Consider the following 21,958-nt stretch of genomic DNA (forward strand, 5'->3'; position numbering starts at 1 on the left):
GAGCATGAGTCCGTTGAAGTTGAAAGCTTAGTACTAGTAGTACTTTCAGTTTTAACTTCGAAATATTTCCGGCCTTGATGAATGCTCCCCCTCTTGATACAACCCTGACCGAATCACCTTGGACCATTGCACAGTATTACAGACAGTTCAAGAAACTGTTCAAGAAACTGTTAAACAATATACGAGTCGCTATATCTGCCTAATATTCTACTCCCCGCTGTCTCTCACATTAATTACCCTTGAGGTTGAACCTTCTGGAATGGCAATCTTGTGAACGGTTGCCGGCATTCATCAAAAAACTAGCAACACAACCTCTTCGACCAAAAAGCCACAGTTAACCCGAGTAAAGTACTAAGTACTGTCATCTGCTGCCTCACTCCAAAAACAAACAGCTCCCGGATTACAACCCCCTACGTCTCATCAGACAGCGCCAAATGCACCGGCAGCAGCAAGATTTGCGAGCTGGCGAGCGACATAACATGATCAACTCCATCAAAGCGACCGTGACTCCAACCAAAAGGAGACGAGTGTAGCGACATGAATTGTGGATGTGTCTGCACATTCGTACTAGCCATATGCCGAATCAGATATTGGCCCTGCGCCGGATCCAAAACACTGATATAGAACACGTTCGCATTTTGGGTGGTATTATCAGGGACATGGGGTAAAGTAATGTACCCCTTGCGGACCAAAGGTAACAGACGGACAAAATAACCGTCCCATATATGCCTTCTGTGCGCATTGATACCATCCGCGGCTTGCAATTGTGTCTATAGAAACGCAGCCTGCAGCTCAGAAAGAGTGGCATTCAACCCCAGATCTTGCCACTGGTAGCGATCAACTTCGCCACGCCTGAAGCGCGAACGATTGGTCCCGTGGCCGCAGAGAATCTCGGCTCGCTCGACGAGCGCTCAATCATTGACTAGATGGGCACCTCCCTGACCCCCCGCTGTGAAGTTCTTCTTTTCCTGAAAGCTGAGATAACCGACGCTGCCGATCATGCCGAGCATCTGGCCCTTGTAGGTGGACGTGCATGCCATGGCTGCATCCTCGCAGACCAATAGCTAGTGCTCGGCCGTTATTGTCTGTCATGAACTGTTCCAGCCATCGCTCATAGAGCCGGGTGTGTTTTCCCTTGTCGGACAGGTTGTTCAGAGTGAGGAAATCTTCGATATTGGCCAATTTGATGCCAATGAGGGTGGTGCAGGTTGTAAGAATAGTATTTGGTGTGCTGATCCATATTCGGAAGTGTTGCTTATGTGCCCGAATCTCGAGGGACACACAAAAGGTAAGCGCCATGATTAAGTGCGCCACTGAAAATCCATACGCGGACCAGAAAGCAGGAATTGTGTATTTTAAACCAGACAGAACACACCACATTGGAGGATATTTGGTGACACAGGGCCCACCTGGCAGGGGAGACTTTCTTTCAGTTGGAACCGGGCGCTGACCCTCGGAAGATATAAATACGAATCCCGGACGGATGCAAGATAGAATCATTGAATTTTTCATGGTAATTGTATCATAGACCACGATGGAAGAAAAGTTCCACTTACACTGGGGCATCCTGGGTACGTACTTACAATGCATCATGGCTATATCTCAGCACAGGAAGAACAATATTAATACCGTACGGATACAGGCATAAGACACATCGCCGAGGGTATGTCTTTCCTCTCAAGCCAAAGCGAAACTTTTCTAATAAGTACAGCTTTCGCAAAAGACCTCCTTATCGACCCGGCCACAAGAGATCGAAACGATATCGTCCATCTCCTTTACGGGGTAGCGTCGTCTCGCTCAGTAAACGTCGCCCAGGAATTCCTGACCACAGTCTAAGCCCCATCCTACTGTCAAGCATATGGCAACTACTCTGATTTAGTTAACTGCGCTACCATCGACGTGATCTATATCGCGACACCGCATTCCCACCACTTCCAGAATGCCATGCTAGCGCTCACAGCAGGAAAACATGTACTGTGTGAGAAAAGCCTGACTGTGAACGCTGCGCAAGCCAAGAAGCTGTTCGCCGTGGCGGAGCGCATGTAGCGGTTTCTTATGGAGGGATTATGGACACGGTTCCTCCCAGTTAGTGTCGAGGTGCGTCGACTTCTCCAAGCCGGTGTGATAGGGACCGTCACCCGTGTCTTTGCAGACCATGGTCTGGGGATGGACCCATACTGGGACATTCTTCCGAATGACCGCATGATTGCGAAAGAGCTGGCTGGCGGGGCGCTGTTAGACCGTGAGTTCAAATGTCCGTCGGGAAAGCCTCATAACTGACGGTATATCAATCAGTTGGCGTCTACTCCATCCACTGGGTCCTCCAAGCCATCGCCAAGGGGAATCGTCGCCCGATTCAGATCCTCTCCACCATGACAAAATACCCTATAACGGGAGTCGACGAAACGACCACCATCTTGATGAAATTCGCACCCAGCACAGCAGAGAGACCCGGGATACAAGCCATAGCCAGCGCCAGCCTACGCGCCAAAACCGACTCAGACGGCGAGACAGCCGCGGTCCGCATCCAAGGCGATCAGGGCGAAATCCAACTCTTCGGTTGGCCGTGGTGTCCGTCCCGGCTACGGGCCATTAAACGAAGCCCCGGAATGGACAGCCCGGGCACGATCAGCATCGACAAGACCAAGCTTATATCCGACGATCTAGACGGACTCTGCTACGAGGCGGATGAGGTCGCACGTTGCATTCGTCGAGGGCTCCTAGAGAGTCCCAAGATGCCCTGGCTAGAGAGCCTGACCGTCATGGAGATCATGGATACAGTGCGACGGGAGAATGACCTCAAATTCCCCGAGGAAATCGAGACAGTGGAGTATCCTGTAGCACTACCAGCTAAAAGATCCTGAAACCAGCATTGCTATTCAATAATTACATATAACCACTAATGTACATCATCTTCAACATCCTCCTTCCCACATCCTCCCGTAAAAACAACCACCAAAACCACCGCAACAAGACCAACCCCCCCCATCGAAAGAGTCAACCCCCCCCAACCAGCCCATTCCCTTATATACCCCGCATAAAGCGTCCCACAAGAGTCCCAGCCGCAAAAGCAGCATTACTCAGGCCATACGCCTGCGAATACGCACCGGACCCCCTCGGATGCAACGCCTCAGCCGCCATACTAAATTCCGTCATGAGGGCAGGCATGGCCATGGACATGCCGCACCCAAACAGGAAGAGAAACACACGGAGAAGCACTGAGTGCAGGATCGTATTCTGCTGAATCAGACCCAGAAGCATCATGCTCGGGGCCGTGAGCGCAAAGCCCGAAAGAGCCGGCCGGAAGGGACCGACCCGGTCCACGCAGTAGCCGGCTAGAGGCGAGAGAACCATTAGAGGGAGGGAGTGGGAGAGAAAGACGATGGCGATCTGGCTGGGTGTGTAGTGGAAGAGGGCCTGGAGGTAGACTGGGAGAACGGCCTCAAGGGCTGTCATGAATGTGTTGAGCATGCACATGCCTGTCATGGCGATTAGGAAGCGGGGGGTGCGGAGCAGGAGGAGAAGGGTTGGGGGTGATGATTGTGATTGTTCATCGTGTAGGAGAGGTGATTCTTCGGGCGATGGATGGTGTTCGGACGATGGAGGGTGTTTATATCCGGGTGGTAGGGGTTTGAGGAATAGGCAGAAGATAATCTCGATGGTTATGAGTGCGAATGCCGGGGTAAAGACGGCCACATAGCCGGCTATATCGTAGATGAAGCCGCCGATGATGGGGCCGGCGAAGAGCCCGAGACTCAAGCCCAGGTTGGTAAAGCCTAGGGCGCTCCCGATGTGGTTGCTTCCGACTGTGTTGAGCAGGAGACTGTAGCCGATTGTGAAGACGCTGGAGGTGGACAGACCCTGTAGCACTCGGGCTAGAAGAAATAAAGAGAGGGAGGTCGTGAGGGCGGTTAGAAGAGTGGCGCTGCCTACGAGAATTAGGCCGAGTAGGAATGGGCCTTGTCTTGTCTTCGAGTGATCGCCTATCCAGCCGAAGAGTACTGCAGATTTGGGGAGTTCATGTTAGACGGACTGTCTCAGGGTTTTAAAGATGTAGAGATGGGTTGTTAGTGCATACGAGATCCCACAAAAATAGAGGCTCCATAGATGGCCAGAAAGGCTGAGGCCCAGAGTTGGATATCATTCTCTGGCAAGCCCATTCGCACCTTTAGGGCAAAGGGCAACACAGGTACAATCAGTCCATAGAGGAAAATGTCGGTGAAGATAGCGACACTAACAACCAACGTAACAAAGACACGCGAGGACCGCCATCCGGTGTGAGAGATCATCTTGAATAGGAAGGCCTGTAGCAACAAGAAGATGACGAAGAATGATCAATCGCCCAGACAGTGGCGGGAACGAAGAGAATGCGTGGTTATACGCTGGCGATAGTTTGCTACTCGGTGATTTCATTCCAGCTCACGTCAGCATGTCGACAGGCTAATATCTAAGGTTCCAATCTATCTAAGGAGAAGCAAAGCCAGCATTTAGGTCAGATGCTCGATCCGCTCCGTTCCATCCAGTAGCTCCTCGTCCTTGAAGAGTTGATACATCTGCGACAGCCAATATCGTCCGTGGTTCTGCTCTAGCGCTTCAAGGTTGAGCCATCTACACGAGAAATAAGCTGCAATGATCGTCATCGAAACTACTTCACGGGACACTGTTCATCTTGTCGTATGGTTAAAGGCGCCTATAGCTGTAGACGCGGAAGGTGGTCCAACTACAGAGTCCCGGCGGCAAATTACGGATTTTTATTGAGAGAACATTTACAATGCACATGAGCCAATGAGAGTATACAGGGAACAGTACCCAATGGTTCAAGAACAAGGTAAAGTGGCAGAGCGTACCTATACTTGAGCATATACATGTTATTCTGAGTGATGTAGATGATGAGCGTGTGATATGGCTGACGGGGCAAGTGTCGGGCGATATCGACTGTAAATCGTATGTGGGCGGCAATTAGGGTTTCGTATGTCCGACTCCAGCATGGTTGATATGCATCGCAATCAAGACATTGTATTACCCCCACGGAGGCCGGAATAAAGTGGAATATAAAGCTGGACAATAAGCTGCATTAGTCAATTCAATATCCTCCGGTTGGGCACTCGTAGTCATACATGTCCACGTACACTAACATACGAGATGCATGGCACACTCAAAACTTAGATGAACATACTCACAAATCTTACGTGATACGATGTGAACCTTGATTATCAGACAGACTGGCTCTTGGCAGTGTACAACCTGTGCGGAAGTATATAAGAGTCTCGAACAAAGGTTGTATCTAACACATCGCTGTCAACAGTGAGTTACAAGGACCGGCCATATCAGAAAACGCATTAGAATCGACGTAACCCTTTAGTTGATACAGCAGCAAGACCTAGATATCCAGATATGGGTTGTACAATAGATGATACAGATTTAGATATCTACTGCGCAGCTTGGGATATGCAAACACTTGATTCAACCCATGGACCACTTATTTACGTCACAGTGCTATTGCATGGAGCGAGTTTAATCTCTCCCTGAACTAACGCAAGGTCTGACATAACGCTCAGTGATGATAATCAACATAGACACCAAGCTCTTTGTCGAGAAGTCGCGTGTCGGTTAGATAAAGAGTGGAGTTCATCTAGGCATTTAGTATACCCACTGTATGGCTGATCGAGCTTCAGCACGTCGATTTGCATATTGATTGTGATCCACCTGCAGATGGCATGACACACTCGGAGCATACGCGACTCAACGGTGTGCCGGTGCTGAAGAGTATCCCAATGACCGGGGTCCCGGTGTGACCTGCTTCGATAATCTCGACCACTGCACCTCAATAAAAGATTTCAAGGCTGTTGCGCAATCGCCGATCTTTTATGTTGTAAAAGGAGATGCCCGCGCTCCAAAGTATGTAGAGAATGTGCTCCGCAACTATCATATTGATTCTATCATCCATTTCGCTGCTAAGTCCCATGTCGACACATGACTCAACGACCCTCTATCTTTTACACAAACCACTGCCATACGCACCCAGGTACTGCTGGAGATTGCTCAGAAGCTAGGCTCGATCAAATGATTTATCCACGTGTCCACCGAGGAGGTATACGGTGACACGATACTCAAGGCCAATTGGCCTTCACCGAGGAGCAAAGCCTACAGCCCACAAACCCATACTCAGCCAGCAAGGCTGCGACCGAGATAATCCTCCAGGCATATCGAAGGTCGTTTCGTATGCCACTCATTATTGTGCGATGTAATAAGGTGTTTAGGCTATATCAATTCCCTGACAGTAGGTCTCCGACACTATTACTAGTGAGTAGCCCTTTGATCGAAACCAGACTTAGAGCTGATCCCGCGCTTATCACGCTCTTGAACCAAGGAGAAGAATGCCGATCCAGGGAGATGGTCACACATCTCGGGCGTTTCTATGGGCGGGTGATGCTTCAAAGGCGCTCGATGTGATCTTCCACAAGGGAACTGACGGTGAGACGTACAATATCTCCTCCAATGACCACTCCCGAGTCCGAGAGGTGACAGAGAAGATATTTCAACTCTTCCATCTGGATAGGACCCATGAGTTCGACGACTGGATTAAGTTTGTTGCGGATCGCCCGTTCAATGATAGTATGTACTAGACCGACGATTCCAAGCTACGTGCGCTTGGATGGAAACAGCGGATGAATTTTGACGAGGCATTATGGGTGACTGTCGGCTGGTATTGTCAGGACAGCGAGGGCGTTTGGCTAAATTGTGATGGCTCGGCGAGTACCGTCGTCGTTGATGGCGATATTGTTATTGCCGGAGGCGACCATATTCGAGCTGTATAAACTTATTATGTGCACTGCCTCTGGTATCATGGGGATGATCGCACTGTTTATATCATTTCGCTAGTATAGATGTATTGAATATGGGATATGGTTCGTATGCAATGAAATTTATGCGGGGGTATATATGCAACGTCTATATAATATACGCTATGGCAATCTGCGCAGGACCACTTCCCAGCAGCCTGGTTATTATGGGTCTAGGAAACCAACACATGGCTGGCCGATCTGGGGCGGCACTGGTATAATCTATCTTAATATATTAACACCCCTGCTATCGAGTGGAGGAAATGCGTTAGACAAGGTCCATGCATAACTCGCTTTCTGCACCCGTAGAGATCTTGGACCCTGTATACTCGATTCTTTACTTCAGGACAGTCTCCTGTTCATACTGTTGCTTTTCGCACAGTACATACATAGTGCCCACCTAGCGATCCGAGATAAGAGAAAAAGGGGGCAAGTCAATATTTTCACCAGCATTGTTGGCCGCTCATATTCTTTGGTCTCTACCTCTGTCCGCCTCACTTTGAAAAATCTGCTGGAAGCAAGGGCACATTACAAGTGGGCCCGGATAAGACCGGCAGATTGGCATTATGCAATCACTAATCTTTAAAACAAATTCGCACGGAAATCTTCAACAGACGGATTTTTGACCTCCCGTTCTCCCGAATAGTGGAGACGCCGGACATGTCTCGGAAAACGTCCGGCAACAGTAGACACGGTTGACAGCTTCACCTTTAATTATAAGCTTAGGGCGGTCCATGGGTCAAAGAGCCGGCGCTGATCGAACCAGAAATGGAGCCAATGCCGACACCCCGGCGTGTCAACGTCAGTCCACATGGTGGTCAATTGGAGATCCATCCCCAAAGGTGGACGAATACGAGAACTCTGTTGGGATTTGCGTTTTCAGAGGGGAAATCTGGAGGGGCTATGTGCCGAAGCGATGTGGCATGTTTCATCTCCTTCGGTTTATGATATGAGTCTGGCTTCGCCTAGGAATACGAGCTGAACTCACACACCATCGAATCCAGTTCACACTATCAGTCTAAAAATTCTCAGCATGGCGGCGACACAAACCATCCAAGTTCCCCACCTGGGCGGTATCAAGGCCGGCTACGCCCTCTCCAATGACCACTACGACCCCTCCAAGCCGACATGCGTTCTGATCAATTCCATGTGCATGACTGTCTCGCTCTACCATGACCAATTCAAGAATAAGGAGCTGACCGATGCGATGAACCTCCTGGCCATCGAGCCATTGGGTCATGGCGCGACCAGTTGCCCCTCCGAGCATTTTACTTACTGGGATACGGCCATTATGGCATTGCAGGTCATGGATCACTTTGGGATCCAGAAGGCGTTCGCCCTGGGAACGAGCCAAGGGGGTTGGATGGTGACCCGGATGGCCCTACTCGCACCGGATAGGGTAAGTTCGAGCTAATGCAGAGCCGAATTTAGTTCCTGCCAAGCCCAATAGGATTAACCTCGCATGTTACTAGATCCTCGGTCTCATGCCCCTGGGCACATCCATGGATTACGAATCAGCTGATTCTCGATCCAAGGGGTGCTGGGACCCCGCAACCAGTCTGACAGCCTTCTATGACAAGTGGACGAGCCCTGCCGCCACATCTGACTTTGTTGTCGATGATGTTTGGTGTGGTCTGGTAGGAGGCATTGGCTTCGGGGCTGCAGCCACCGCCGAGAAATCTGCGTTCTGGACCAAAACCCTGAAAGAAGTATACCAGGGTGACGAGGGACGCAAGAAGGTGCGGATGGCACTCAATTGCCTCCTGGAGCGAGACGGACTCCTGCTCCGACTGAGGGACATCAGATGTCCGGTTTACTGGCTACAGGTGAGTGCCAAATCCAGCTCCAATCAGTGCTAGTGTGTGATCTGTGCGTTAACCGATAGATAAGGGCACCGAGGACACACCCTTTGGAACTGTCGTTCCTGCGGAACAAATCAAACTGTTCACTGCTTCCCCGGAGGCCAAGTTGGTCATGATCGAGGGCGGTGCGCACTATCTCAATGCCACGAACCCGAAGGAGGTGAATGAGGCACTCTTGGAAATGGTCACTAAGTATCAATGAAGTGTCCCTGTGTAAGCTTGGCCGAGAGGTACTGGATTGACCAGCGTTTTTATACGAGAGAAAGTGTCTTGGAAAGTCAAGGGCGAGCCATTAGGTGGCATGTTCCAATATTTAGCCTGTAAAGAAAGTTTGCCACTTCTTGCTAAAGAGGGATGTAGTACTTTTGACGTCCTGAGATGGTCGTGGAAGTTGCCCATTGCAATATTATTCGCATTTTATCAATTTTTCCAACTAGGCAGAACCACGTGGATGATCCACCGTTCAGCGACTGGCCTGAGGATGCAAGTGGAGTCGCGGAGCAGCTGCCAAACCCGGTGTAGGGTAACGGTGACATGACAAACCCCAAAGCTACCAATTTCATGCCAGGTTTGTTGACCCCAAATCCTGGATTTCTAGAATCTTTCCCGAGTCCATGTCGATCCATACATGCGCGGGATCCACTTTAGCACACCATGTTTCATTCCGTTGCGGAGGACAAGATTTGCTTCCGCGAATGAACGGTTCGACATACGACGCAAGGGGGATTCCCGCGGTTTGCTCACTCGCCTATATTAGGCTAAGCATTGCTTCCCTTGTCTTTTGCGACCCGGTTGCGCGGTATCCGGCTCCATGGCATTGACTTGCACCTCATGGAGAATGACCAAGGCGATCTTCAGCAATGGGCGATAGCCACCACGCGTCCGTCACGGTGCTGGCGTTCGTGACGGTTTGCCTTCGACTGCTTGCACGGTATGAAAGGAAGCAAAGACTATGGTGGGACGATTACATGATCATATTTTCCTTGGTGAGTTAAGGCATCCCTGTATGATAGATATCCTCTTATCATCATTGACTGTCTTTAGCTATGGAACTTCGTCGTTGTTGGGTTTATTTACGCTATGATAAAGGAAGGCATGGGTCTTCATGCCAACACGATCCCAATCAGTAACATCGTCATGGTTGCGAAGTTCCTAGTTGTGGCTGAGATTCTTTACGTATTCAACCTCGTCTGGACCAAACTCAGCATCCTGCTCATGTACTACCGCATCTTCCGCTTCCCCTACTTCAAGACATGGGCATACATTATCGGCACCTTCGTCATCCTCTGGGTCATCTGCATCACCTTCCTCTTCATCTTCATCTGCGTCCCGGTCGAAAAGCTATGGTATCCGCAGATCCCAGGCCGATGCATCAACCAAGTCGGCACATGGATCGCCAACGCCGTCTCAACAATCGCCACCGACGTCGCCATTCTGCTCCTCCCGATTCCACAAGTCTGGAAGCTCCAACTCCGGCTTTCCGAGAAAATCGCCGTATCAATTGCATTCAGCCTCGGCTTCTTGTAAGCCCGCCACCACTGTTTGTCTTCCCTATCAACCAGTCTAACCTCTGTACAGCGTGGTCTTCGCCTCCGCCTACCGATTCTCAGTCCTCTTCACCTACACCGCAACTGACTCCTCCTACACGCTCGCGCCAACCGTCGGCTGGACCGCCATCGAAATGTCCGCCGGCATCGTCTCCGCCTGTCTCCCCACGCTGCGCCCAGCCCTCCGCTTCATCGCACGCAAGCTGGGCATCCACGGCCGCCTACCCGCCCTGTTCCAGAGCACAAACGGCCAAATGTCCAAAACCTCGAATCCGGCGACCGGCCCGTCCCACACGGAAGACAGCACCGCCACCATAATCCAGCACCCGGAGCGTCCCAAACGGCATTCGTTCTACCACCTACCGGACGAGACGGGAGAGGAGGGCCATCTGGGCACGTCTTTCAGACCGGACTATGCGGAGACGTACACGAATGTCCTGGGGCCGAGACTAAGTGGGCGTTTGAGTGTCGATGAGATTCCTTTGAATGGTATCCGCGTGGATAGGGAGTTTACGCAGACGAGTAAGCGGTAGGGGCTTTGGGGTTGGTTGCATTGTACTGTACTGTACTGTAGTGTAGTGTATTGTAATGATTATGTTATGCCATTTATTATTTCTCATTGGTATGCATGCGGTGTATACGGATCTAGATAGCTACCGTGGTGGTGGGCGGGCATTGTCTTTGTATTGCACTGTTGCATGAACAAGTGTATTGTAAGAAGGGTAGGCTATGATCACACGGTTGTAGAGTTTCCAGCAAATCAAGAATACAGATTCCTACTACTCCTTCCAGAATAGCCAAACTTGCAAAAGGAGGACAGAAAGACAGAAAGACAAAGAAACGTTGATATATGACCTTCTGACCTGGTGTGAAATAACTTTATTAGCAGTAGGTGCGGATTGTGAGGAGATATCGCTGTATTTTGCTGGTGAATAACATTCTACTGCTTGATTGCGTGTCCTTTAGAGTTGTCTTGGACGCCTTCATTACTTTGTTAATCAACTGAGGTATAAGCACGGATAGCAATATTCATTTGAAGTATGCTCAGACAAAAGGACAGTGACCAGATGGGCCTGCCGCCCTGAGGAATATCTTAATATTGACTCTGCAATGAAGAACTTTGTGGCATCTCGTGGCTTGGATCCATGGTTCACGTCAGTGGATATCACTGCTCAATGGCGACGATGCTGTTACTGTCCATATTTATACAAAGCTGCTGTGTCAGTTAATCTAGTTCAATGCCGATTATTATAGGAGATATGGAACCTATGCACATATCTAACTCCGCGATCTGGGAATTGAGATTGACAAGAACCGCGATGGTGGTTGGGATCCGCACTTTGGTTGCTTAGGATACTGATTTTGGTATAATCGATTACCGGGCTAAAGAATTGACCGAATATACGAAAAAGCGATTTATCTGTAACTGAAAGACTATGTAAAGCCAAGCACAGCAATAGACCTGTCTCTGTAAGCACTTCCTAGTGAGTATATAAGTGAGCCGAGCTGCCACGCTACGATAATCTTAGCCTGTTATTTAAGTCTATCTAAGGAGAAGAGGCGAGGGATTAGTTGCAGCGCTGGATGAAGGTTTTCTGACTTCTGGATAAGGTTTGATAATGTCGAGACTTTATTCGAGGGTAAATAACTGTTCTATTGCGATTCAGGTCTTCTAAGAACATTCAACAAAGGCTGCCATGCCACCACATACGCATACGTAGGGCTTTCAGAAAGTAGATTAAAAAAACGAGCCCATCACGAAGCAATAATCCATAAAAACATGATACAGGTCCTCCTGAGGCTCCAGGAATTCGCCGACAAAGTCCGTGTGCCATTCATCCCCCTTGTAGCAGGTCCGGCAAGCTTTGCAGTATTCCCAGTAATCCGGATACCATCCCGATTGCTCCCAGTCCACAATGACCATCTGAACTGGGTCGAAGGAGGATACGATAATATTTCTCTTGTGCAGATCCGCATGGGTGAATTTGATCTCGCCGGTATCTGGAAGGAAACATCGATCAGGATCATCATATCTGTAGGAGGCGAGTATCTGAGGTAACAAAGCAAACCAGTCGATGAACTCTTTGACACTGGGGATCGGGCCAGTTTTCGGTTTAAATTCGAAGGTGCGGTCTAGGAGATGCTGCCGATTGATTGATCCTGACCAGTGGTAAGTTACTGAATATTAAAAGGGCCCAACTTCGATTTCGGTCCTACCGATAAACGGATCTGAGGGGTCTTGCTTAAGTCGTCGCAGATTCCCCATGATCTGTGACAGCTGATCAGTGATGGCCCTCTTCTGCATAGTGTTTAGGCTATCCCGGCACTCGTGGAGTGTTAATCCTTTGATCAGCTCCATATACATGAACACATAGCCTTCATCATCAACCCGCCAGCCAAAGAGTTCAGGCACTGGAACCTCGTTCTGAAAAGCCTTCTTGATCATCCAAAGATTCACCGCCTCGACAATTGTCACATCAGTGCCAAATTTGACAATCAGGTTAACATTCTCAAATACGACAGGCGTTACTTTATAACTTTTATAAGCATCCTTGGATATCGCTCTCACCTCGGCGGGTGTTGGGAGGTGGCGGTTTGGGGTGGTGAAGAATGAGGAATCGGTAAAGTCGATCTCCTTTTTCGTGGCATCGGGCAGCTCCAAGGATATCAGCTGGTTATCTAGTCGATACGTAACCATGTTGAGTTCTCGATAGCAGGGGAGTAAACGTTGGTTGTGGTGATCGGCAAGACAGTCAAGGCTGGCAGTGGTGGTGAGTTTATATCAATTTGTTGAAATGAGTGCCTTGGTGCTTTTTGGAATGGCTGCATCTGTCTATTCAAAGACAGACGATTCTTATCTATGTTCTCGAAAGAAGAGTATTCTTAGACCTTTGAAGTACGAGGTATAAAGGATCAAGTAACTACTTGGAGTCTCTCAACATGAAAGGGAGCCACAGCTTAGAATAAAGAGCTTTATGATATTGATATATGGGTATTTTCTTTGAATGGGTAGTAAAACCCAACCTTCTTCTTCTTCCCCCCCCTGAGCAATAAAACCAGTAGTAGACCAGTTCATGGTTGCAGTCCTGGTGCATACTCGAAGCGCCAAGGTACCAATGCACAGCCACGTCAATCGAGTCCAGCCTTGTTCAGCTCTTACAAGTTATAAATGTACAACCCCACCTGGACTTCACGCCGTTCATCTTCCACCCAGCACATCGTTCCATATCCTCCCACATCCCGGACAATTCTTTCTCTTTCTTAGTCGATTTTTCTTTGTTACTACCTCTTGTGTTGATATAGCCGTATGACGAGATGCGCCTACTCAACACTCACACTATTCAACTGGTGGAATTTCCGCCGGACCGTATCCTCAGATATGCAATCCTGTCCCACACCTGGGGAGACGATGAGGTTCTTTTCACAGATATGCAACATCACACCGAACAAACAAAATCCTCATGGCCAAAGATCCAAGGAGCATGTGCGCAAGCGCGGTCCGATGGGCTTAACTATATCTGGATTGACACCTGCTGCATCGACAAGAGCAGCAGTGCAGAGCTAACCGAAGCGATTAATTCCATGTTCAGGTGGTATGAAGAAGCTGTGGTCTGCTACGCGTATCTTGCCGACGTCACGGCGAGACAAAGGTATTGGAGTGCAGAAGTAAATGAGGGTGAGTTTGAACAAAGCCGATGGTTCACTCGTGGATGGACCCTACAGGAGCTGTTGGCTCCCTCCGAGGTTGTTTTCTTTTCACAAGATTGGGTCCATTTTGGAGTGCGAAGCGACTTAGCTCACAGGTTGGTGGATATCACACGTATCGATGAGGCCGTTCTAAGCCGTGAGTTGCCGCTTTTTGAGAGGAGTATAGCGCAACGCATGTCATGGGCTGCCAGGCGTCAAACTACCCGGCCAGAGGACATGGCCTACTGCTTGATGGGAATATTTTCTGTCAATATGCCCATGTTATACGGCGAGGGAGGAGAGAGAGCTTTTCTTCGCCTGCAGGAAGAGATCATGAAGCAATCCGACGATCAGACCATCTTTGCTTGGACCGACGAAAGTGCCCCTGATGACCTCCTTCATGGTCTACTCGCGTCATCCCCAGCGCACTTTGCGGACAGCCAGAACATTATAGCTTACCAGCAATGGAAACCTACACCGCCATATGCGATGACGAATCGAGGGCTGCGTATTAATTTATCACTTGACTTCGACACAATGAATTCTGAGCTTGGCTGCCTGGCAATTCTCCATTGCGGCTTTTCAGAGCATACCAATGACGACGATGAATATAGATTCTTGGCAATATGCCTAGAGCGGCTTTCAAGGTTTGATAACAGGTACGCTAGACGGGAAATTGCGGCCTTGGGTACGTTGTCAGATGTCAGTCCTGCAGAAACAATATACGTGCCTCAAACAAACATTAAAGCAGATATTCGAAGACCATTGCCTCATGTCATCTTCAATTTACGTCAATTCTGGAGTCCACCCACCTTTAATTTGAGGCGGATCCTGACTCCCACGCTGGACAGAGATGTAAAGCAGTTCCGTCCAAGCCCCCAGGACTGGGAGTCCCAGGAAAATTGGAGAGTTTTCTCGAGCCTCAAACCCATTAGAGGATGTCGCCAGGTATTGGCCTTCCTCATTTTCCAAGAACCGAAAAGACCCGTGGTCGTGATTACTCTGGGTTCATTGCCAGAATTGGGTCTAAGTTTTAACGTTGTTCGCTTGTCTCACAACGTGTTAGATATGGACTTCGACTTAGTTCGATGTGAGGTCGACTCTCACAGCGGCTTGCTATCAGACATCGTACCAATGGGGCAAGCGGTTCAATTAGACGATCTCACTGTGTCTGTAGCAGCAATTGATTGCACAGGATCCGTGCCCAGCCATTACTCTCTATCTGTCTACATAGACGAACAAAAACGGTAGATTCCATAATCAGTTCATCACGAACTGAAAAACACCGTCATGACAGCTCTCTACAACCGTTTGTATGGGAAAGTTCCTACCCATCTAGCCTGACAACCCTCGCCGCCTCATCATGACACCTCCCCAACCGATTCCTACCCTTCCAATTCGCCTCATCCTGAATCTCAACCGAATCCCACCTCAAGCCAACCCCCCAAACACGATCCCTCACACTGCCCTCCACAAACCTCCGTCCCCCATTCGCAAGATACACCTCCTTCAGCGCCGAATCCACCTCCGCCCTCGCCACACATCCAGCTGTAACAATCACTTCACTGGCATATTCCCAAACATCCTCCCGGAACCCCTCCGCAGCGCGCCCCAACGCCTTCTGCACCCTCGGCTGCGTCGTCCTCAACACACTCGCAACCGTTGAGTCCCAAATCGCCCTCTCCCGGGGGCACTCCGGCGATGGCTCAGAGTCACCCACAGCCACGGCCCTCACAGCTTCAAACTCGTCCTCCGAGATATCAACCCCTGAATCCAACCCGGGGATCTCTTCAAATAACCACCCCTTCATCGCCATCATCCATTGCTCGCCGCAGCTGAATGACCATGAGCTGATCAGGCGTGAGACGGCCGCGTTTGGCGCAGGGTGCGGGATCCCCAGGGCGTCCAGGTCCGGTAGACACAAGGACAGGGCTCTGTGGCCTGGGAAGCGCGGCGTGCTGGGGTGCCAGTTTGAGAGGGGGCCGCCGTGGAAGAAGATGTGGGTTGAGGTTGTAGCCATATGGGGGTTTCTTTTTAGGGGGTCCTTTTGCGTGGTGGGTTTAGTTCTGAGATCTTTGCGTGGCATTCCGTCGGTGTTGTAAACTATTAGAGTGGAGGGAGGTTGCTGTTGTTGTTGTTGTAGTAGTAGTGGTAGTAGCTGTGGTGGTGTAATTGTAGATTTGGGATGCGGGTTTGGTTGGATGTGTTGGTGTTTATAGATTCCGGTGTTCCGGCTTGTTGGATTCGGATCTTATGGTGAGTTATGAGCTGGCTGAGTAGTGTCGAAGAGAGTTCGTATAAAGATTCGAGTCATAGATTTGGTGTTGTTGATCGGTTCGTATTTGCGGGACTGGTGACTCACGAGGTGATGTTAACTGTGTGGCTATGCACTTGACATGGCGCGGTAGATGTGAGTGTATACATGTATAAATCCACTTCGAGGCGAGGTACCGTACATGTCGATATAGCATGTTCAGATACTCCACAGCATTCCACACGAGACCAGGATGATTGTAAAAGACGGAAAGATTTTCCGTAGAATGCTACACCCAATATACAACGCATAATATTCACTATCGCTAAAGCAAATTAACATCACAACATCCCATATACCATTCACCCAGGCGACAAATTCAAGATATCAAGCACAAGAATCTGCCTTCATCCGCCTCAACTCCTCGACAGCCCTCTCGGTCCCCCACCCCTCCTTCAGCCCCCTGAGAATAATCTCCTGCTCACTCTCAGGCGCCATACCATTCGGCGCCGGTGGCCTCCTATCCAAGTTCGTCGGAAACGGATACCCATCTGCAACAGCGCGGATGAAATTCTCCACTTCACCATCCAACTTCCCCCCAGCACCCTGGAACCTCTCCAAAAGCTCTTCCCAGCACCGCCCCACAAGCGGCACGGTATCAATACTCTCCATGGCCTTGCCCAACCCACTACTAATCTGCAGCAAGTTCGCCTTGCGGTGAAACCCGCCATCGGGACCGGGCTCGGTCTCATTGGCGCCGGCGGCGTGGAACACAGCCGGGTTGAAGAACAGACCATCCCCGAAGGCCAACGGCAGCGAGACGTAGTTCTCCTGGAAGAAGGCGCGGAAGTCGTCGCGACGCCAGGCCAGATACCCCGGCTCATAGGTCTGGCTGAAGGGCAGGAAGCGGGTGGGCCCGCTAAGCAGCGGCATGTCGCTGTGGGCGACGGCGCCCTGGAGAGTCAGGTGCTGGCTGGCGAGCTGGATGTTGCGCGGGAAGGCGGCGCAGGTGAGCAGGTCCTGGAAGCCGAGGTGGTAGTCACGGTGGCTGTCCTGGGCGGCGCCGCCGGGCTTGACGACGTTGACTTGCGCGGTGACGCGGTAGGCCGGGCCCAGCCAGGTCTCGCTGATCAGCCGCAGCCACGGGTTGGAGTAGTAGGTGATGAAGGAGGAGGGGTCTTCCAGCGCGTGCTTGCTGAAGGAGTTCCAGATGCGGTCGTTTTTGCCGCTCGCGGCGAAGTGGTCGCCTTTGGTGGTTGCGGAGGCGCGTTCGCGCGCGATGATGCTGGTGAAGGCGGCGTTGGTGCTGTGGAGGGTGGAGGCGTATTGCGCTGGGTCGTACATGCCTTTGAGCACGAGGATGCCCGGGCCGCTGCTCAGGATGTGGTACCATTCGTCTTGCAGGGTGGTGGTGAGGTCGGTGTTGTGTGGGTCGAGGGCTCGGGCATCGTAGATGGGGATGTTGTGGTCTACGGATGCTGCGAGTGGGTAGGTGGTTTGGTCGGTGGTCTGGGAGCAGATTCTCTTGAAGTCTTCCAGGTTAGGGGTCTCCGGCTGGAATAACCGGCTGGGGACGGTTTTGTGGGATCCGTTTGGGACGGTCATGGTGTTGTACGGTGGGTGGGATAGTAGGTGGTGAGAAGAAGTGGAATTGGGTGAGGTCCGTCGGTTCACGATGGACCGGTTTATATAATTGTGGATGGGAGTACAATTCCGAACACGAAGTCGCTGGATGACTCTGGCCTGAATTTCCGAAACCCTAGATCCGCAGGGAGGCACGGTGGGGAGCAGGCTCGTCGGGCGAGGTTCTGACTGCCTCGACTCTATAACTTCCGCCCACTAGTGCTCCACCAGAGCCAATCATCTCGATATCGCCAATATGAAGAATCTGGAGCAATGCACCAGTCCCAAGGCTCCCCAGGGGCAGCCTCAGGCATGCGCAGACGGAAACCAATCTCCGGGGGGGTGATGACTAACCCCAGACCGGGGGAACCACGTCAAAATTCATGAAGAGAACTATATCGAAGGGGGCCGGTTGAGCCCCCGGAATTCCCACGGGTAGAAAACACAATATGTACTTCGTCATGCATTCCCATCATCATCATAGAAGTATTAATACACATGTACAATTAATCCCTCCATGACACCCCCCAACAAGCCACAGAATGACAGAGTAAAGAAGGTTACAAGCCGCCGGCCAAAGGCACTTTCTTCAAACCAGAGCAGAAGATCCATCAGAATATGCCACCATCCATCAAGCAGAACCGCACAAACAGGGGAGGCAAGTGGTGTAAACAAAGCCACGGAGAAAAGAGAAATCCGAGCACCCCGGCAAAGATGAACAATGAAGAAGACTGTGCTATATCTCTTCCAAGCAATGTTATATTCAAAGGAAGCCCCATCCCGTGCAAATCTATTAATGATCCGAATTTTCGCCCGAAAAGTCAAACAATCTTGCAAGATGAGAGAGGAAAGTAAAGAAAGGCAAGAAAAGAAGGGAAAAGGGTAAAATGCAGGATATTCGCTCGTATTTCGACAATTTATTATTTCATGCATTCATCATGACAATCCCGACATCAGGATTCAGCGCCCCATCCGCCGAGGCCAACTGGCTGACTTGATTGGACTCACTGAGAATCAGACGGTTCTCCGAAAGGGTCTCCACTAGTGTGTTCGGTCGTCCAGCGACGGTGAAGAGCGCTTTCAGCAGCACATCCTGATTTTGGCTCCCGTCCGCCGTCGGGGCCGTCTGATGTCTCGTGTGGGTTAACAGCGTCCGAACGAGGGACCGGATCTGTCCATCTGTCGAGGAATCTTCGAGGACATCGAGGCCGTCAATGATGCAGACGAGAACAGGCGGGGCCAGGTACAAAAGCATGTCGATTAGCGATAGCACCTCTTTCCAGCTAGTCATCGTGCCATTTAACGGGCTGAAGCGTTCCGTATTTAGATTGCAAGCGGCGTGGCCTTCCAATACCGGAGGCAGGTAATCGATCAATTGTCGAATGAGGCTATACGCAAGCGATATAAGACCTTGTTCAAACAAGGTCATCCCACTTCGTTCTTCGGTGGGGAGGGAGCAAAAATGGGAGACGACAGGCAATTTTGCCTTCCGAGCGAATGTGGCGTAGCAGGCCGAGACGAGGGCGACCGGGCTGGGAAAGGCAGTGGATGGGGAGCCACCGATGGCTAGGACTTGGGAATGAACATTGGTTGCCCATTGCTGCAAGGATTCCACCACACTGTCCTCGGCGATCACATCGACATCGGAATCAAGGTCGGTCACTTGGTCGTCGTTCCGGAAAAAGTCCTGGAGGTGTTTCGAGGCGAGCTGCAACTCTACCCGAGTATATTTATGTTTAGGTCCTGACGACCATTTGAATCTGGACGTTTCTTGTGACGTTATCAATGTCAGTTCCGACGGCAGGTCTGTCCCGAGGTCACCACCCTGCATACCTATGTCCTGTGCGACCGTCGTCGTTAAGCAGGCGATACCACTGTTTTGTTGGGTGACGGAGCGGAGTCGCTGGCCAGTTAAGTCGAGCATCTGCAAGAGAAGTAAGTGGCTTTCGGCCCTTAGCTGGAGCCGCTCTGCCGCATCGTGCTGAATTTCCCATATCAACTGACGGGTCATGGCGGTCTGGGCGATGATCCGGCGGTCCCATTTTTGCAGACCGACTTGGCTCAATCTCGTCTCCTCCCAAAGGTAGAGGTCGCTGCTCTGCATGATCTTCCGCTTCTTTTCATACTTCGGGTCGTCCATGTCCATGCCATCGACAAGTCCACCAATGATGTGTATGGCGCTGCTTCGGATGCTCCATATGAGGTACCGGAAGTTGAGGTATACATCTTGGTGCAAGCACTGGAGAAGACGACACTTGGATCTTCTTACATACCAGTCCATTAACTCTCCCAGGAAGAAGAAAGTCAAAGAATAAAATTTCGCAATGGCGGTGATTGAATCCGTGGGGAAAGCTAGTCCGTCACTTCCCGGTGGTAGGCAAATCGATTGATTGACTTTCACTAGTGCTCGGATGACGCCTTCCATGATTCTAGGATAGTTTGCCGACGCCTGCCAAGCCTGTTTAGTATGCGATTTGAGCTCGAAGGCAAGTCGCAAAAGCTCACCTTGATGATCGACTGCAGGACACCATAGAACAGGGATCGGTAGGACTCATTCTTGGGAAGGGTCACCAACAATCTTGCGTGGGGATCTATAGTTTCCACGAAGGTGTCGCAGAGCGTCATTGAACGGCTAAATACTTGCTGCCTCGGGTGAGATAACCACCGGGCCTGCACGTCGCGTACCACCGCCTGGACATCCTGAGAAGTTTGCGACCGTTCCTGAAATTCGACATGATCGGCGAGGGGAAGATTTTCTTGAAATCTCTTCCAGGATTGGGCCAGTTCGTTGTACTCCACGTCGAGTATTCCAATTACCGGGTGTCTGTGTCGGTATTAGCCATATACAGCGGTGCATGGGTAAAAGATCGACGGTGGACGGATGTGGTCCAATCAGCTGAGCTTTGATGGGAACAATAAGAGGGGATCGGGCAAGGAGGTATGTGTGCGCCGATCATTGAATTCTATATTTCCAAGTGGAAACGAAGAAAGGAGGCGGGGAATGAGGGGGAAGAAAGGGAACGGCGAGGAGAGAAAAACGGTCTGACAGATAGAACAAAACCAATAAAAAAACAAATAAAGAAAAAAATAAAGAAAGAAAAAGGGCGTAAGGCCTTACGGTGAAAGAGGTCTTTTCTCGAATCGTTTCCTCCAGATACTGGCGGCGAACTGATCATCCTCAGCAGTTGGAGGGGCTGCTGGGACGAGGGATGTTGGAGGCGGCATTCTGCAGCCCAGTCAAAGCGTCGACTCTCCCTGTTCAAGGCCGGAAGCACAGGAGAACGATTGTCTTGCCAACCGAGTCGATGCGGTCATGTCAGGGGGTGGCGGATTAAGAGAGATAAGACAAAAAGGAAAGAAGAAAGGAAAAGTCCAGACAGGTGCACGGGTTGACCATTCAGCGAGAGTGCGATGTGTGCTTGATTTTAGGGGTGGTATGATGTTTTGTTGGGTTGGGTTGGTGTCAGTGACGATGTTGATATGGCGATGATTTGGCTTTGGTCGGCTTTTGCGTCTGGTCCTCTTTTTCTCTTTGTCCACAGGTTACCGGCTCATCGCCATGTTGCGGGCATAGTTAATATGAAAGCAACGGGTGGACCCGCTTAATAAGACACGACCTATTTCTTTTCCCCCTTTGAGGACGGAGGGAGAAGTTCCAGTTGACGGGGGGGGAGAAATGAAAAGAGGGGGAAGGAGGAGGACAAGGGCATCACCAGAAGAATCGATAGAATAAAAGAGGGAGAGAAGGAACAGGGAAAAAGGAAAGAGAGCGAGAGCGAGAGAGCGAGGGAAAAGAGAGAGTAAGCCCAAGGAAGTCAAGTCAGTACTGCTGGGCTTGTACTTAGAATGGGACGTGAATTATCATCGTGATTTTTTTTCCCTTTTGTTTCTTCTTACTTCTTCCCACACACACACACACCCACCCAACACACACAAAAGGGTTCTGTAAAAATAATAGAAAAGAATTTTCTTTTCTTTTTCTTTTCTTTTTACCCTTTTTCCTGCGTCTCTCCCTTTTAATTATTACTTCAATCTTACCTAGTTTTTTCCCCCCCCCCAATTTTTAAGTTTGTTTTTGATGTGCTTTGGATTTCTTTTGCTGTTCCACTTTTGAATTTCTTTTCTTTTCCTTTTTTTTTGTTT

The 21,958-nt window shown here is 50.3% G+C and overlaps 11 protein-coding genes across 11 annotated transcripts; 6 read left to right on the forward strand and 5 right to left on the reverse strand.

Annotated features, from left to right (window-relative positions):
• Positions 1-1,534: 1,534 nt before the first annotated feature.
• Positions 1,535-1,836, forward strand: ABOM_002921 (dimeric dihydrodiol dehydrogenase; the record flags this gene model as incomplete). Its single annotated transcript, XM_022530051.1, has 3 exons — positions 1,535-1,571; positions 1,643-1,663; positions 1,712-1,836. 3 exons carry the CDS (start codon positions 1,535-1,537, stop codon positions 1,834-1,836), a joined length of 183 nt encoding a protein of 60 aa, XP_022391884.1.
• A 219-nt stretch (positions 1,837-2,055) lies between these two features.
• ABOM_002922 (dimeric dihydrodiol dehydrogenase) lies at positions 2,056-2,864 on the forward strand (the record flags this gene model as incomplete). The annotated part of the gene is made up of 2 exons (XM_022530052.1): positions 2,056-2,242; positions 2,296-2,864. The coding sequence occupies 2 exons, from the start codon at positions 2,056-2,058 to the stop codon at positions 2,862-2,864; spliced, it is 756 nt and encodes a 251-aa protein (XP_022391864.1).
• Positions 2,865-3,024: 160 nt separating this feature from the next.
• ABOM_002923 (uncharacterized protein) lies at positions 3,025-4,289 on the reverse strand (the record flags this gene model as incomplete). The annotated part of the gene is made up of 2 exons (XM_022530053.1): positions 3,025-4,001; positions 4,079-4,289. The coding sequence occupies 2 exons, from the start codon at positions 4,287-4,289 to the stop codon at positions 3,025-3,027; spliced, it is 1,188 nt and encodes a 395-aa protein (XP_022391865.1).
• A 2,088-nt stretch (positions 4,290-6,377) lies between these two features.
• ABOM_002924 (uncharacterized protein) lies at positions 6,378-6,818 on the forward strand (the record flags this gene model as incomplete). The annotated part of the gene is made up of 2 exons (XM_022530054.1): positions 6,378-6,590; positions 6,642-6,818. 2 exons carry the CDS (start codon positions 6,378-6,380, stop codon positions 6,816-6,818), a joined length of 390 nt encoding a protein of 129 aa, XP_022391867.1.
• Positions 6,819-7,875: 1,057 nt separating this feature from the next.
• Positions 7,876-8,906, forward strand: ABOM_002925 (alpha/beta fold hydrolase; the record flags this gene model as incomplete). Its single annotated transcript, XM_022530055.1, has 3 exons — positions 7,876-8,241; positions 8,315-8,668; positions 8,733-8,906. The coding sequence occupies 3 exons, from the start codon at positions 7,876-7,878 to the stop codon at positions 8,904-8,906; spliced, it is 894 nt and encodes a 297-aa protein (XP_022391868.1).
• Positions 8,907-9,564: 658 nt separating this feature from the next.
• ABOM_002926 (uncharacterized protein) lies at positions 9,565-10,784 on the forward strand (the record flags this gene model as incomplete). The annotated part of the gene is made up of 3 exons (XM_022530056.1): positions 9,565-9,690; positions 9,749-10,227; positions 10,283-10,784. 3 exons carry the CDS (start codon positions 9,565-9,567, stop codon positions 10,782-10,784), a joined length of 1,107 nt encoding a protein of 368 aa, XP_022391885.1.
• Positions 10,785-11,989: 1,205 nt separating this feature from the next.
• ABOM_002927 (phosphotransferase enzyme family protein) lies at positions 11,990-13,327 on the reverse strand (the record flags this gene model as incomplete). Its single annotated transcript, XM_022530057.1, has 3 exons — positions 11,990-12,411; positions 12,469-12,930; positions 13,276-13,327. The coding sequence occupies 3 exons, from the start codon at positions 13,325-13,327 to the stop codon at positions 11,990-11,992; spliced, it is 936 nt and encodes a 311-aa protein (XP_022391746.1).
• A 239-nt stretch (positions 13,328-13,566) lies between these two features.
• ABOM_002928 (uncharacterized protein) lies at positions 13,567-15,189 on the forward strand (the record flags this gene model as incomplete). Its single annotated transcript, XM_022530058.1, has 1 exon — positions 13,567-15,189. The coding sequence occupies one exon, from the start codon at positions 13,567-13,569 to the stop codon at positions 15,187-15,189; it is 1,623 nt and encodes a 540-aa protein (XP_022391863.1).
• A 76-nt stretch (positions 15,190-15,265) lies between these two features.
• ABOM_002929 (NADAR family protein) lies at positions 15,266-15,958 on the reverse strand (the record flags this gene model as incomplete). The annotated part of the gene is made up of 1 exon (XM_022530059.1): positions 15,266-15,958. One exon carries the CDS (start codon positions 15,956-15,958, stop codon positions 15,266-15,268), a length of 693 nt encoding a protein of 230 aa, XP_022391883.1.
• Positions 15,959-16,579: 621 nt separating this feature from the next.
• Positions 16,580-17,797, reverse strand: ABOM_002930 (phytanoyl-CoA dioxygenase family protein; the record flags this gene model as incomplete). The annotated part of the gene is made up of 1 exon (XM_022530060.1): positions 16,580-17,797. The coding sequence occupies one exon, from the start codon at positions 17,795-17,797 to the stop codon at positions 16,580-16,582; it is 1,218 nt and encodes a 405-aa protein (XP_022391816.1).
• Positions 17,798-18,740: 943 nt separating this feature from the next.
• Positions 18,741-21,040, reverse strand: ABOM_002931 (uncharacterized protein; the record flags this gene model as incomplete). Its single annotated transcript, XM_022530061.1, has 3 exons — positions 18,741-20,264; positions 20,321-20,639; positions 20,934-21,040. 3 exons carry the CDS (start codon positions 21,038-21,040, stop codon positions 18,741-18,743), a joined length of 1,950 nt encoding a protein of 649 aa, XP_022391815.1.
• Between the last annotated feature and the right edge of the window lie 918 nt (positions 21,041-21,958).

This window comes from Aspergillus bombycis (genome assembly GCF_001792695.1).
Source record: "Aspergillus bombycis strain NRRL26010 chromosome Unknown contig00018, whole genome shotgun sequence".
Classification (NCBI taxonomy): Eukaryota; Fungi; Ascomycota; class Eurotiomycetes; order Eurotiales; family Aspergillaceae; genus Aspergillus; species Aspergillus bombycis.